This window comes from Spermophilus citellus (assembly GCF_964194105.1).
Source record: "Spermophilus citellus genome assembly, chromosome: 6".
NCBI lineage: Eukaryota > Metazoa > Chordata > Mammalia > Rodentia > Sciuridae > Spermophilus > Spermophilus citellus.
This window is the reverse complement of record NC_138187.1, coordinates 134,147,609-134,159,783: the sequence shown is the minus strand read 5'-3', so window position 1 is coordinate 134,159,783 and position 12,175 is coordinate 134,147,609. Positions and strand designations below refer to the sequence as shown.

General features: G+C 48.0%; 1 protein-coding gene across 5 annotated transcripts in view; it reads left to right on the top strand.

The window, feature by feature from the left end:
* The window catches only part of LGR6 (leucine rich repeat containing G protein-coupled receptor 6), a 117,533-nt gene extending 108,556 nt beyond the window's left edge, over window positions 1-8,977 (top strand). For 2 of the 5 annotated variants that reach the window (XM_081297277.1, XM_081297275.1), the window contains 3 exons: window positions 659-819; window positions 4,701-4,781; window positions 7,075-8,974. In XM_081297277.1, coding sequence (XP_081153403.1) covers window positions 659-819; window positions 4,701-4,781; window positions 7,075-8,330 — 1,498 coding nt within the window. In that variant the 3' untranslated portion in view covers window positions 8,331-8,974. Of the gene's footprint in view, window positions 1-658; window positions 820-4,700; window positions 4,782-7,074 lie in introns of all 5 variants that reach the window. The other 3 variants (XM_081297276.1, XM_081297278.1, XM_081297279.1) reach the window with 3 other exon arrangements.
* Window positions 8,978-12,175: the final 3,198 nt, after the last annotated feature.

Here is a 12,175-nt window from a genome sequence, read left to right as displayed (position 1 = left end):
CTGGGTCCCTGGAATCAGGGCAGAGCCCAGGGCATGACGAGTGGAAAACAAACTGCACAGCCCGTCCCTGGTGTTAATGACATCCAGGCCTCCTCCGTGCAGCGGCAGCAGCAGTGCAGCCTGTGTGGCCCGAGCCTTGTCTACTATAAACTAATGAAGTGCCCAAGGCATTTGCCCTCACCCTCCAAGGACACCCTATCCAGCTCTGATGTGCCCACAGGGGAAGGCGAGGGTCTGGGTCTCACAGAGGGCAAGGGTAGAGCATCCCTAGGAGAATCCCTGCTTCCTGCAATATGAAAGAAGAGCCGCAGCCTAGGCTGGGGAGCAGAGCACTGCAAGTGCTGTGTGACCTTGGGGAAGTTGCTTCCTACTCTGAGTCTGCTAAGAGTCCTCCTTCAATAAAGGGCAGACATTTCTCTCCCCATCTCAGTTCTGAGGATGAATGAGGAAAAGACTGGCATGTGCCCAGAGCCCCTCAGAGTCAGGGTGCAAGATTCTTAACAAATCAAATCCTCGAGGCTGCTGGCATAGTGAGCAGGACACTTTGTGGTTGAAGGGCAGGTACTTAGTCCCCAGTTCTTGGGCTGGGGAATCTCTTACCTCAGGACTAATGTCTTAGACTCCAAACATAATGAGGCAGCCCCTCTCCCATCCTCAGGATTCTGGAGGTGCCCTATGCCTACCAGTGCTGTGCCTATGGGGTCTGTGCCAGCTTCTTCAAACCCTCTGGGCAGTGGCAGGCCGAGGACTTCCACCTGGAGGAGGAGGAGCCTCCAAGGAGGACCCAGAGCCTCCTTGCTGGACAAGCAGAGAACCACTGTGAGTGACGGGGGGTGCCTGGACTGGCGGGTGGGAGCTGTAGAGAGGAAGTTAGGGAGGAGGCTTGGGGGACCTGGAAGGGAATCTAAGAGGGGCAGCCGAGGGAGGCCTGGGAGTGGCTGCTAGTGACCTGGGAGGAACTCTCCCTCTGTTTGCGCCTGACTCTCTAATGCAACACCCCAAAGGTACTTAGGGGAGACATAATGATGGTAACAATGGCAACAGTAACATCTCAACAGGTTCCTCCTTTGCGATTCACAAAGTACCTCACAGGTGCTGTCTCTGTTAGTATCCTGCCCTTGGGGCTCACACATTTCTTTGTGGTTGCCTTCTCTGACACATCAGCCTCAGGGCATTCTAGGAGAAAACAGACCTGAACCAAGTAGGATTAAATTAAATCAATTGAATTAAACCTGCTTCCAGAAAAAAAAAAAAATCCGGACACAATATGTCCTACAACCAAAAGGAACATTGTAGAAATTATTGTTCTCCAAGGGTATCCTGCACCTCCCATCTCCTGTGAGTCTGAAAGCAAGACTTCAATGGTCACTATACACAAGAGGGTTTCACTGAGATCTGTCTTGGACCAGATCTATTTCTGGAAGAGTTGGGGTGAAAGGGAAAGATTGGGGTGGACAGCCAGGGGTTCTGAGGAACTGTGCACTAAGAGGTGTCTTGGTTGAAGGGCAGAGAGCAGTGCTCCCCCACCTCCCGCCATGTTACTGAACACAAGAAGAACTAGGAGAGAGAGAAACAAGTCCTGCTTCTTGCATTCCTTTTTCCATCTTGAGCTTCCTCTCTGTACTCTCTCAATGGAGAAGTTGAACTGAAAAATTAAATCTAAGTATGTAAGAAAAACATCTCATAATGGGGTAAACAGAATTAGGTCTAAACCCAACTATAGCTTTCACCAGTTGGGTTGCCTTAGATAAGTTGTTTAATCTTACTGACACTCCATTTTCTTGTCTTTAAATGAGAAAGATAGCTGGGACCAGTGGCACATACCTGTAATCCCAGCTACTTGGAGGCTGAGGCAGGAGGATCTCAAGTTTGAGGGCAGTCTCAGCAATTTAGAGACCCCTTCAGCAACTGAGACCCTGTCCCCAAATACAAAAATAAAAAGGGCTGGGAATGTAGCTCAGTGGTAAAAGCACCCCTGGGCTCCCCAGCACCAATAAAATAAAAATGAAGGAGAAATATAATACATTTCTCATAGGCTGTTGGGAGGCTTGAAAGAGTCCATATAAGGTGAAGTGGGTTTACCACTGCTGCTGCTGAGAACTTGGATCTCCTTCTGGCATGGGGACAGTTTAGTAGTGTAGCTCAGGATATAGCCGTGGAGGCTGAACCTTGAGTGGGCAGTCTGGGGGTTTCTGAGACCCTCACTCCCAGTCCACCAAAGCCCCTCCTAGGGAGGGCACAAGGACCTGACAAGGAGGTTCACAGGTCCCAGCAGCTGTCTGAGCCAGCAGACAGCTGTCCCCAGGGGACATTCCCGGATGTCTGCTACACACTCCCTCAGGGGGCTGGAAGGAGGAATGGAAACTTTCCTTCCTCAAGGTGAAACTTTCCACCGGGGCTTAAGTCTTGGAGAACCACAGGGCATCGAGCTCGTGGGCTGCCTGCCGCCTGTAATGGGAGCTAGGGCAGGGCCCCCCACTTCCTGTGGGAGCAAACGAGCCTCGAGTAGGAAAGCCAGGAGCCCTGCTCCAGCCAGATTCGATTTCCTCCTTGTTTGAAGAGTGGTTACTTAACACCTTGGCCATGACTTTCCCAGCCTCAGACAGAGTCCATTGATTTCACCCCTTGTGTTTCATTCATGCATTTTGATTTCAAAGAATTGCTAAGCCCCATTCTGGAGGGGCAGGCAGGGAATGAAAGGTAGAGAAGGAAGGAAATGCCAGGACTCTGTGGGCACGCCTCAGCCTACCCACCCTAATGCTGTCCCAGGCCAAGGCCACAGTCCTCCAGCCTCCTGGGAAAACTACCAACTGAAGGTGTTTACTCTTTAAGTGGGGAAGAAGAACCCACACAGGAAATAGACCTTCGAGCCAAAGATGGGCACAAGTGCAACAGAGTCACCTATCCATTCCCTTATGATGAAGAGTCCGTAAGGACTGTCTTTTAAACCTGAAGAATGTACAGCTGCCTTTAAAAGACAAGCAGCTCTTTCTTGCCAGTTGGATCCTCAGGTACTTTTCCAAGTGTGACTTCAGAAACTTATATTTTGTTCTTTAAAAAGTCTTTCATTGATGGATTGTGTTTATAAAAGAAAGTTGTGTCTTTATAGTTAGAAGCTATTTCAGAGAGCCATTTCAAAGTTCTTATAGAATTTTGAGACCCTGAGATGTCTGATCCCCTAGAGTCCACAGGTCCTGGTTAAGAAATATTGCAATAGGGCTGGGGGTGTGGCTCAAGGACCTGCATTTGATCCCCACCACTGCAAACAAAACAGAAAACCCACCCAAGATCCAAAAACACCCCCCAAACTGCAATAGTAAATAAGAAAAAAGAAAAATCTCATTTCATTCAAAGATGCTACAGAATTTCTCCAATGATGGATTTACCTTTCCATCTCTGTTTTATCCTACTAACCTAGAATTGTAGGACTGTGGCTTAGAATTGGAAGGAACATTAATGATTATCTAGTCCAAACTCTGACTCAGGGTAGAAGTGCATCCTCTCACACTGGGAACTTTCTAGTTCAATAACTCCAGTGATAAATAATGTCTAGCTTATGCATCTGTAAACCTCCCCCCACCTTCCCACTCCCCAATCCCCCCAAACAATCCATCTCTCCATGATTGTTGAACATCTGGGCTCTGTAATCAGACAAACCTGGATTTGTATTCTGGTCTGTCATCACTAGCCAGAGGAAGCCACTTTATTTCAGTGAGCCTCAGTTTCCTTATCTGACACCTGCCTCATGTAGCTACTGTGAAGGTTAAGGAATCTATGACAATGAGGACTCACAGAGAGAGGAACAACTCAAGGAATGTTAACCCTTGTTGAAAAGTAAATCCATCAGTTGACACAGGGCCTTGAAGCATGACAGTTTGTCTCCTCATTTGTCTCCATAAGCCCCTCGTGAGCAGGACCATCTTTTATTCATTCCTGAATTCCTCTGCACTTCCAGTTCTTAAATGTAGTTGGCATCATATTCAGAACACATGGGTCCACTGTGCACCTGCTGAAGAGCTAGAACATCTTCATTTGAACCATACTTTGCCTCCTTCTATATAATCCATCGACTGATGTTGGTTCTAGCCTCTGGGACAGAACAGCATGTAGAAGTGTAACCCCTTTATATCAACAGGCTTTCAGCTCTTAGACAGCCATTATATCCCCACTTACTCTTGCCTTCTCCAAGCCAACCATCCCCCAGCTACTTTATTTCTCACACAAATGACTTCTGCTCCCCCACTATCCCTGGCTCATCTCTGAACACACTGCAGCTCACAGAGGTCCTCCTTCATGTTTATTGTTTGCCACTGGACATGGAATTACAATGACCTCCTGATCAGAGTGGAGAACAGTATGATCCGTAGCTCCCATTATTAGGGCAGCTACGGCCCGAATTCTAAGTACTCGTGAACTACAGCTGATGGGAGAGGACAGGCGAGGGCTGAGAACAGAAAGAACAGGACTAATCATAACATTTGGTGTTCAGAACCCGCAATGGACATGATCCATATGTGAATAATAGGAAGCCAACCAAATATTTACACTCAAGGGTAGAAGCAGATGTTCAGAGCTGCTGGATGACCAGGACTGAACAGTTAATCAGCGACACATCTACTTAAAGGGGTAGAGGTTAGGAGAAAGGTGGAACAGTGACATCAAGGTCCAGGCCTGAGCCACATTTTCATCTCCTCTCTCAGATGACCTGGACCTGGATGAGCTCCAACTGGAGATGGAGGACTCAAAGCCACACCACAGTGTCCAGTGTAGCCCTATTCCAGGTGAGATCGGTGGCCTGGGAATGGAGAAGGGGCACCCACCCACCTAGAGAGAGGCCGGTTCAGGTGGCCCATCTGTAGCTAAGCGTCAGGCACGGTCTTTGCCTGATTCCCATCTTAGGGGAAGGAAAGCCTCTTCTCATTATTCCTGAGGAAGGAGGTTGTTCTGTCCCTTGGGTGGCTACTATTACATGGGGAATGTCAGAATGAGGGTGGAGGGGTGACAGGCAGTCAAGCAACCTCTGCAAAACAGTTATTTAGAGGTTATGTTCTCATGGAGGACAGAAGCAAGAAAGAATGCCTTGAACCCCCTGCTCAGGGGACATGGGGCTGCTTCTGAGCACTCCCTCAATCTAAAAACCATCTCACAGAATACTAGAGTCACGTGGGACTAAGTCACCTTCTCCAGTCCTCACTGCTCCATCCCAGCAAGATTACAGTTTCTTTACTAAAATACTCCATGGTGCAAAATCTCCAGTGTTCCTGGATAATTCCTACACCAGTACTGTCTAACCTTTACCACAGAGGAAGCCTCATCTGGAGTCATCCAACCCAAAGCCATTTTTTTAAAAAATGTATTATCTCTTTTTAAAAATACCTTTATTCGTTCATTCATTCATTCATTCATTCATTTTATTCATTTATTTTTATTTGGTGCTGAGGATCAAACCCAGAGCCTCACACGTGTGAGGCAAGCACTCTACCGCTGAGCCACAGCCCCAAAAAAAGAAAGAAAATTCTTTCTCCTCAGTACAATTTAGCCTAAGATGTTGAGAGTGAAAAAGTCCCTTCCCTGTGTATAAAATGTTAACCAACAATGCTAGAAGGCAGCAGCAGTCTGCTGCTCAGGCCAGGAACTTTTATTCAGAATGAACAGAAAGTGATGAACAGCTGGCTTTTCCTCTTTCATCCCACCTCCATTTTCCAGGCTTCAATTTTTAGTTCAGATCCCTTAACCTCTCCCTTCCCCTTTCTAAACCCTGGAGCGCTGGCCTGACCTTGCCTAACACCAGCTCTCAGCACTTAGTGATAATAGCACGCTCCCTAGCGCCAGCTCAGAGCCAGAGCACTGACCCAACCTAGAGGAAGCAGGTGTTTTTTTGTTTTGTTTTTTTCACTTGGAAATCCATGTGCTTTTTTTTTTTTAAATTCAAACTGCCACAGAAATATCACCTCTGAAAACCAGTAACCAACAGGGATGAGGTAAAAGAGGAAGTTTCCAAAAACAAGGTTTAACTTAAACTTGCTTTTAAAATAGCTCATAAAAATGGTCAAATAAATTATGGTACATCATATGGTGGAGTATTTATGACACAGCCATTGAGATATGGTTTTGCAAAATATAAGGATATGGAAAAAGTGTGCACACATCACAAAATTTAACTTACAGAGAATAAAAATCTCTATTCAGTCAAATCCCAACTTAGTTAAAAAATCTGCATGTATATGTACATTTTAGAAGAAATTCTGTAAGGAAACATGCCAAAATAATGACTTCTCTCTAAGAAGTGAAGTCATGAGCAGTTTTAATTTTTCCATGTTATATTTTCAAAATTTCTACAATTACCATCTATTATTTCATAATTAGAAAAAAATGTTTTAAAAATAGCTCTCGCAAAAGCCTCTCAAATTCCCAAACCACCTAGCAATACATTGAGAAACAAGAGTCTGAAGCCAAAGGAAATGAAGAAATAATATGTCCAAAGTCATAAAGTGATTTAAGAACAGACTCTGAGAAGAGTGGTGGGAAACACCAGGATCTCACCCACCTAGTGCAAAGTCAGGTTGGAAAACCCCAGAAGTCGTCTATGTTTTGATTATTTGTTTTCCTCCCACATTCTGATTGACAGATGAATATGAAATATGCCTATACCGTTCTCAGCAAGGGAAAGCCAGACTGGTATGATAGCCAGTCAGGGCTCATCCACAATGGAGTCCTTAGTGGGTCACTGGGCAGAGCCTCAGCAATAAGAGTGTTACTGTCTGGGCAGCCCCTCAAAGGACTGTGTCTCTACTACTGCAGTAGTATCCCCAGTTCTGGTGCCCATCTGTCTCCTCCATCCTTCCAAATGTTGCTCCTTTGGAAAGATGTACTTAACGTTTCTTGAGTGTAGTAATCGGGATTGCACTGTGGGTATCAGGAGGAGGGTTAGTGTTCACTCCGTTTGCAGCTCTTGGAGCGCAGAGGCCAAGTCAGCCTCCCTCAGGCCAGGGTTTCTGTTCCGGCAGAGGCTCTATCCCAGGACCAGTCGTGGCAGCCTCGGCCAGGGGTGACGTCCGTCCCTCTCTCCTACAGGCCCCTTCAAGCCCTGCGAGCACCTCTTTGAGAGCTGGGGCATCCGCCTGGCCGTGTGGGCCATCGTGCTGCTCTCCGTGCTCTGTAACGGGCTGGTGCTGCTGACCGTGTTTGCCGGCGGGCCCGTCCCCCTGTCCCCGGTCAAGTTTGTGGTCGGTGCGATGGCCGGCGCCAACACCTTGACGGGCATTTCCTGTGGCCTTCTGGCCTCCGTGGACGCCTTGACCTTCGGCCAGTTCGCCGAGTACGGAGCCCGCTGGGAGACGGGGCTGGGCTGCCGGGCCACCGGCTTCCTGGCCGTCCTGGGGTCCGAGGCGTCGGTGCTGCTGCTCACCCTGGCCGCCGTGCAGTGCAGCGTCTCCGTGTCGTGCGTGCGGGCCTACGGGAAGGCGCCCTCGCTGGGCAGTGTCCGAGCCGGGGCCCTGGGCTGCCTGTCGCTGGCAGGGCTGGCCGCGGCCCTGCCGCTGGCCTCGGTGGGAGAGTATGGGGCCTCCCCGCTCTGCCTGCCCTACGCCCCGCCCGAGGGCCAGCCGGCCGCCCTGGGCTTCGCGGTGGCCCTGGTCATGATGAACTCCTTCTGCTTCCTGGTGGTGGCCGGTGCCTACATCAAACTCTACTGTGACCTGCCGCGGGGCGACTTTGAGGCCGTGTGGGACTGTGCCATGGTGAGACATGTGGCCTGGCTCATCTTCGCGGATGGGCTCCTTTACTGTCCCGTGGCCTTCCTCAGCTTCGCCTCCATGATGGGCCTCTTCCCTGTCACCCCCGAGGCCGTCAAGTCTGTCCTGCTTGTGGTGCTGCCGCTGCCTGCCTGCCTCAACCCCCTGCTCTACCTGCTCTTCAACCCCCACTTCAGGGATGACCTTCGGCGGCTCTGGCCCGGCCCAGGAGCTCCTGGGCCCCTGGCCTACGCTGCTGCCAACGAGCTGGAGAAGAGCTCCTGCGATTCCACCCAGGCTCTTGTGACCTTCTCTGATGTGGATCTCATTCTGGAGGCTTCTGAGGCTGGACGGCCCCCTGGGCTGGAGACCTATGGCTTCCCCTCAGTGACCTTCATCTCCTGTCAGCAGCCAGCGGGCCCCAGACTGGAGGGAAGCCATTTTATAGAGCCAGAGGGAACCCACTTTGGGAATCCACAACCCTCTGTGGATGGAGAACTGCTGCTGAAGGCGGAGGGAGCCACATCCTCAGGAGGGGGCTCGTCTGCGGGTGGGGGCTTCAGGCCCTCCAGCTCAGTCTTTGCCTCACACTTATAAATGTCCTTCCCCCTTCTTCTCTTTCCATCTCTTCCCTTCCTTCTCTCCCCACTCCCTCAATGATGGCTGCTTATAAAATAAATACAACCTAAACTCACCAGTGTGATCCACACAGCAGGGCCTGGTTCTGTTGGTCTCCTCTCTCTGTGACCATCACCAGTGAAGGCTTCTTGGCCCAGTATCCCCTTGGCCCTCCTCATCTTCACCTTCATGCTGCCTCTTCCCTGTCAGGTCCAAAGCTGTGGACCAGAGACCTGGAAATTTGCTTAAGGGTAAGGAGTGAAATAAAAGACAGGGAAGGAGGTGGGGACCCGATAGGGCCAGGATCATGGCACAGAGGACACGGAGACACAACAGAAAAGGGGACCACCAAGGGCATTTGGCATCTCCCCTTTGACTTATGAATAGGATATAAAATGTGTTCTGTGCCCATTAATCTTGACATTTGCCATGAAAAAATACTTCCTATTAAATTGAGCTTTGGAAGAGATTACACATTATGTCCCTTTCTTAGAGAACATGTTAATATAGTAAAAGCCCTAAAAACCTCTACAGCAGTAAAATCTATTGAACTCTGTTTAATCCCATTCTCCAATTCTTAGACAACAATTCTCTTTGATTGATTGGTTTTCATGGAATACCTGTTACTAGCTCACAGGATTTAGTACTGTCTGTACCATCTAGTGCTACCCAGTGACACCACAAAATCACATCACATCACTTTTTTTTTTTTTTTTTTTGGCACTAGGGATTGAACCCAGGGGTACCTAACCTCTGAGCTACATCCCTAGTTCTATTTATTTTTTATTTTTAGACAGGATCTTGCTAAGTTGCTTAGGGCCTCAATAAATTGCTGAGACTGATTTTGAATCTATGATCCTTCCTGCCTCAGTCTCCCGAGTTGCTGGGATTACAAGTGTGTGCCACCACACCAAGTGTCATCACTTTTTGAAAGTCCCAAACCTGGGGTGAAGTCCCAGAGGCAACTGGTGATTCCATGAGCTGGGACAGACTCTTTGTACTCCACCTCCCAAGCTGCTTGTCTTACCTAGAGAAGGATGGGGAGAAACAGGCTGTCATGGTTACAGCTTCAGCCCCCTCAGGCAAGACTGAGGAAAAGGATCCTGTGTGTGCTTCCCCACCCCCTCCTACATCCAAGCACCAGTGAAACTCCTGCCTCCAGCAAGAAGGAGGATTGTTAGATCCTAGCAAGGTATACACTAGGAACTGTGTAGCAGTCTGGGTTCTCTCTGGCTGTAAGTTGCCTTCCTATGGTCCTCCATCAGATGCACCCTGCCACCAACTGTCACAAGCCTGGTCTTCCCTTCTTATCCTTCTTATTCTGTCTTTCTGTGGGATAAGGATCCATTACCTAGCAGAGAGGAGGTTCCTACAATGCTTTTAGAAGCATGTGACTACCTGGGAGTCCTGGGTTCCCCGAATAGGCCTGACCTTTCTGCCTTTCCCCTCATGACTTTCTTATCTGTGGTTTCCCAAGTGCATCTGAAGGTCTATAGAGTACCTCTCACCCCACATACACATTCAATCTCAGGGTGAGAGGATGAGAACCTGGTGCATTCTTACAAATATGAAAGCTAATTCTTGCAAACATAAAAAAGAATCCAAGACCCAGAAATGGGTGAGACTTTTTCCAGGGCACTCCAACATCAGTCAAACTCAAAGGACAGAGTCTGGAATCCTGAGACTGAATGAAACTCTGTTCTGTTGAGTTCTGTTGTGATCCCTAGCCAGGACCTACCCACAGGACCTCCACGGTTAAGACAACCCTGAGAAACCTCTTGAGTTTCACAGCTCAAGTTTCTGCAGCTTCGCTTGTCCTGTCTCCCTGCTGCTCCCAATGCCTAGTGGGAACTCCAACATAGGTTCACAAGGTGTCTAGGCTGGGCTGGAGGGATGAGGCAAAGACCATATTTAACTTGACACATCTTAAAATATCATTTGACTAGTTGAGTTTCCTGGATTCTTATAGGCTCCAAATGAATAAACTGACCTTATTATTCCTTAGGGTCCTACCAGGGGGTCAACTTCAGAGTAGTCACTCACTAAACTATGGTGCTGTCCCTAATTGCCCAGGGATGATCAAGAGTTTTCTTGATAGAGGGAGTTTGTTTTACTTTGGGTACTGAGAATTGGTAATTCTTAAAAGAGAAATGAGTTTTCTGATAACTTCATGGAAGACAACATGAGTATGATTTGGGGGAGCCTTCACTTCTAGAAAGTCAGCCTAGTTCCCCTCTTCACCATAGGATCCCTGTTTCCCTTGGAGTTAGGGAGCCAGTCTTGAGTGGCTGTGTGTTAGAGGTTTGGGAGTTTTAGGGACTGTTACCTATGTGTGACTGCTTCTTTGGTAAGGGAGCCTGTGCTTTTTGGTCAGTGCTTTGATCTGTGGGCTAGGGTGGCACTGCTGTCCAACTTTACTGTCTGCTTCTAAAGATCTGGGCATCAGCCAAGGCTGGACAGAAGAGAGGTGTGTGGGAAGGGAGTGGAGCTGTTTCCCATAAACTCTTTTCTTCTTTTCTTTTCTTTACATTTCTTCCTGTTGTGATGTAGATGTGAGTTGTCCCCCCAAAGCTCAACATGTGAGACAATGCAGAAAAGTTTGGAGAAGAAATAGCCCTAATCTAATCAGTGAATTAGTCCCTGATGGGATTAACTGGGTGGTAACTAGAGGCAGGTGGAGTGTGGCTGGAGGAAGTGGTTCATTGGGGATGCGGCTATGGGGTATATATTTTGTATCTGGAGAGTGGAGTGTCTCTCTCTCTCTCTCTCTCCCTCCCCCTCCCTCCCTCCCTCCCTCTCTCCCTCCCTTCCTCCCTCCTTTCTGATCATCATGTGGGCTGCTTTCCTTTGCCACACTCTTCTGCCACGATGCCCTGTCTCACCTTGATGCCTGAAGAATGGAGCCTACTGTCTATGGATTGAGACCTCTGAAACCGTAAGCCCCCAAGTAAACTTTTCCTCCTAAAATTGTTTTGGTCAGATCTTTTAGTCACAGCAGTGAAAAAGCTAAAACACTTCCTTCCTTTCTTTTTTTCTGTGATGGAGATTGGACCCTTTAGCCCTGTACCACTGAGCTACAAACCCAGCCCTTTTTATTTTTTATCAAGACAGAGTCTCACTAAATTGCCCAGGCTGGCCTGGAACTTGTGATCTTCTCCCTCACCCTCTTGTGTTGCTGGGATTATAGGCATGTTCCACGATTCCTGGCACCGTGAACTATTTTCACTATTTAAAAAGTCTAGTCGGGCTGGGGATGTGGCTCAAGCGGTAGCGCGCTCACCTGGCATGCGTGCGGCCCGGGTTCGATCCTGAGCACCACATACAAACAAAGATGTTGTGTCCGCCGAAAACTAAAAAATAAATATTAAAAAATCCTCTCTTTCTCTTTTCTCTCTCTCTCTCTCTCTCTCTCTCTCTCTCTTGAAAAAATAAATAAAAAGTCTAGTCAATGTTGTGCATTTGCCCAGGAGAAGATTATATAGTGCTTTCTCTGTTATTTTATTTTTTACTGAATTCCTAGCAAGTCAGTATGTTCATTTATTTTAGCTATCTCCTTTGTGGTCAGTAGAAGTTTATGAAGATCATGTATGTCTTTGATTCATCACAGAAATCAAAAACCAAATTTTTTTGATGCACGTAAGTGTATTTTGTTTGATTGACAAACTCTTTCAAAATAGTGCCTATGGGGAAGAATTGGCCCAAAGAAAGGAACTAGAGTGGTGTAAATGTTGGGAGCTGCTGGCTCAGTGTATGCTTACCTGGGTTCTGTGTGCTATGCGTTGGCAGACTGACTTGTGGAGGAGAACCTCTCATGGTGGCTCATA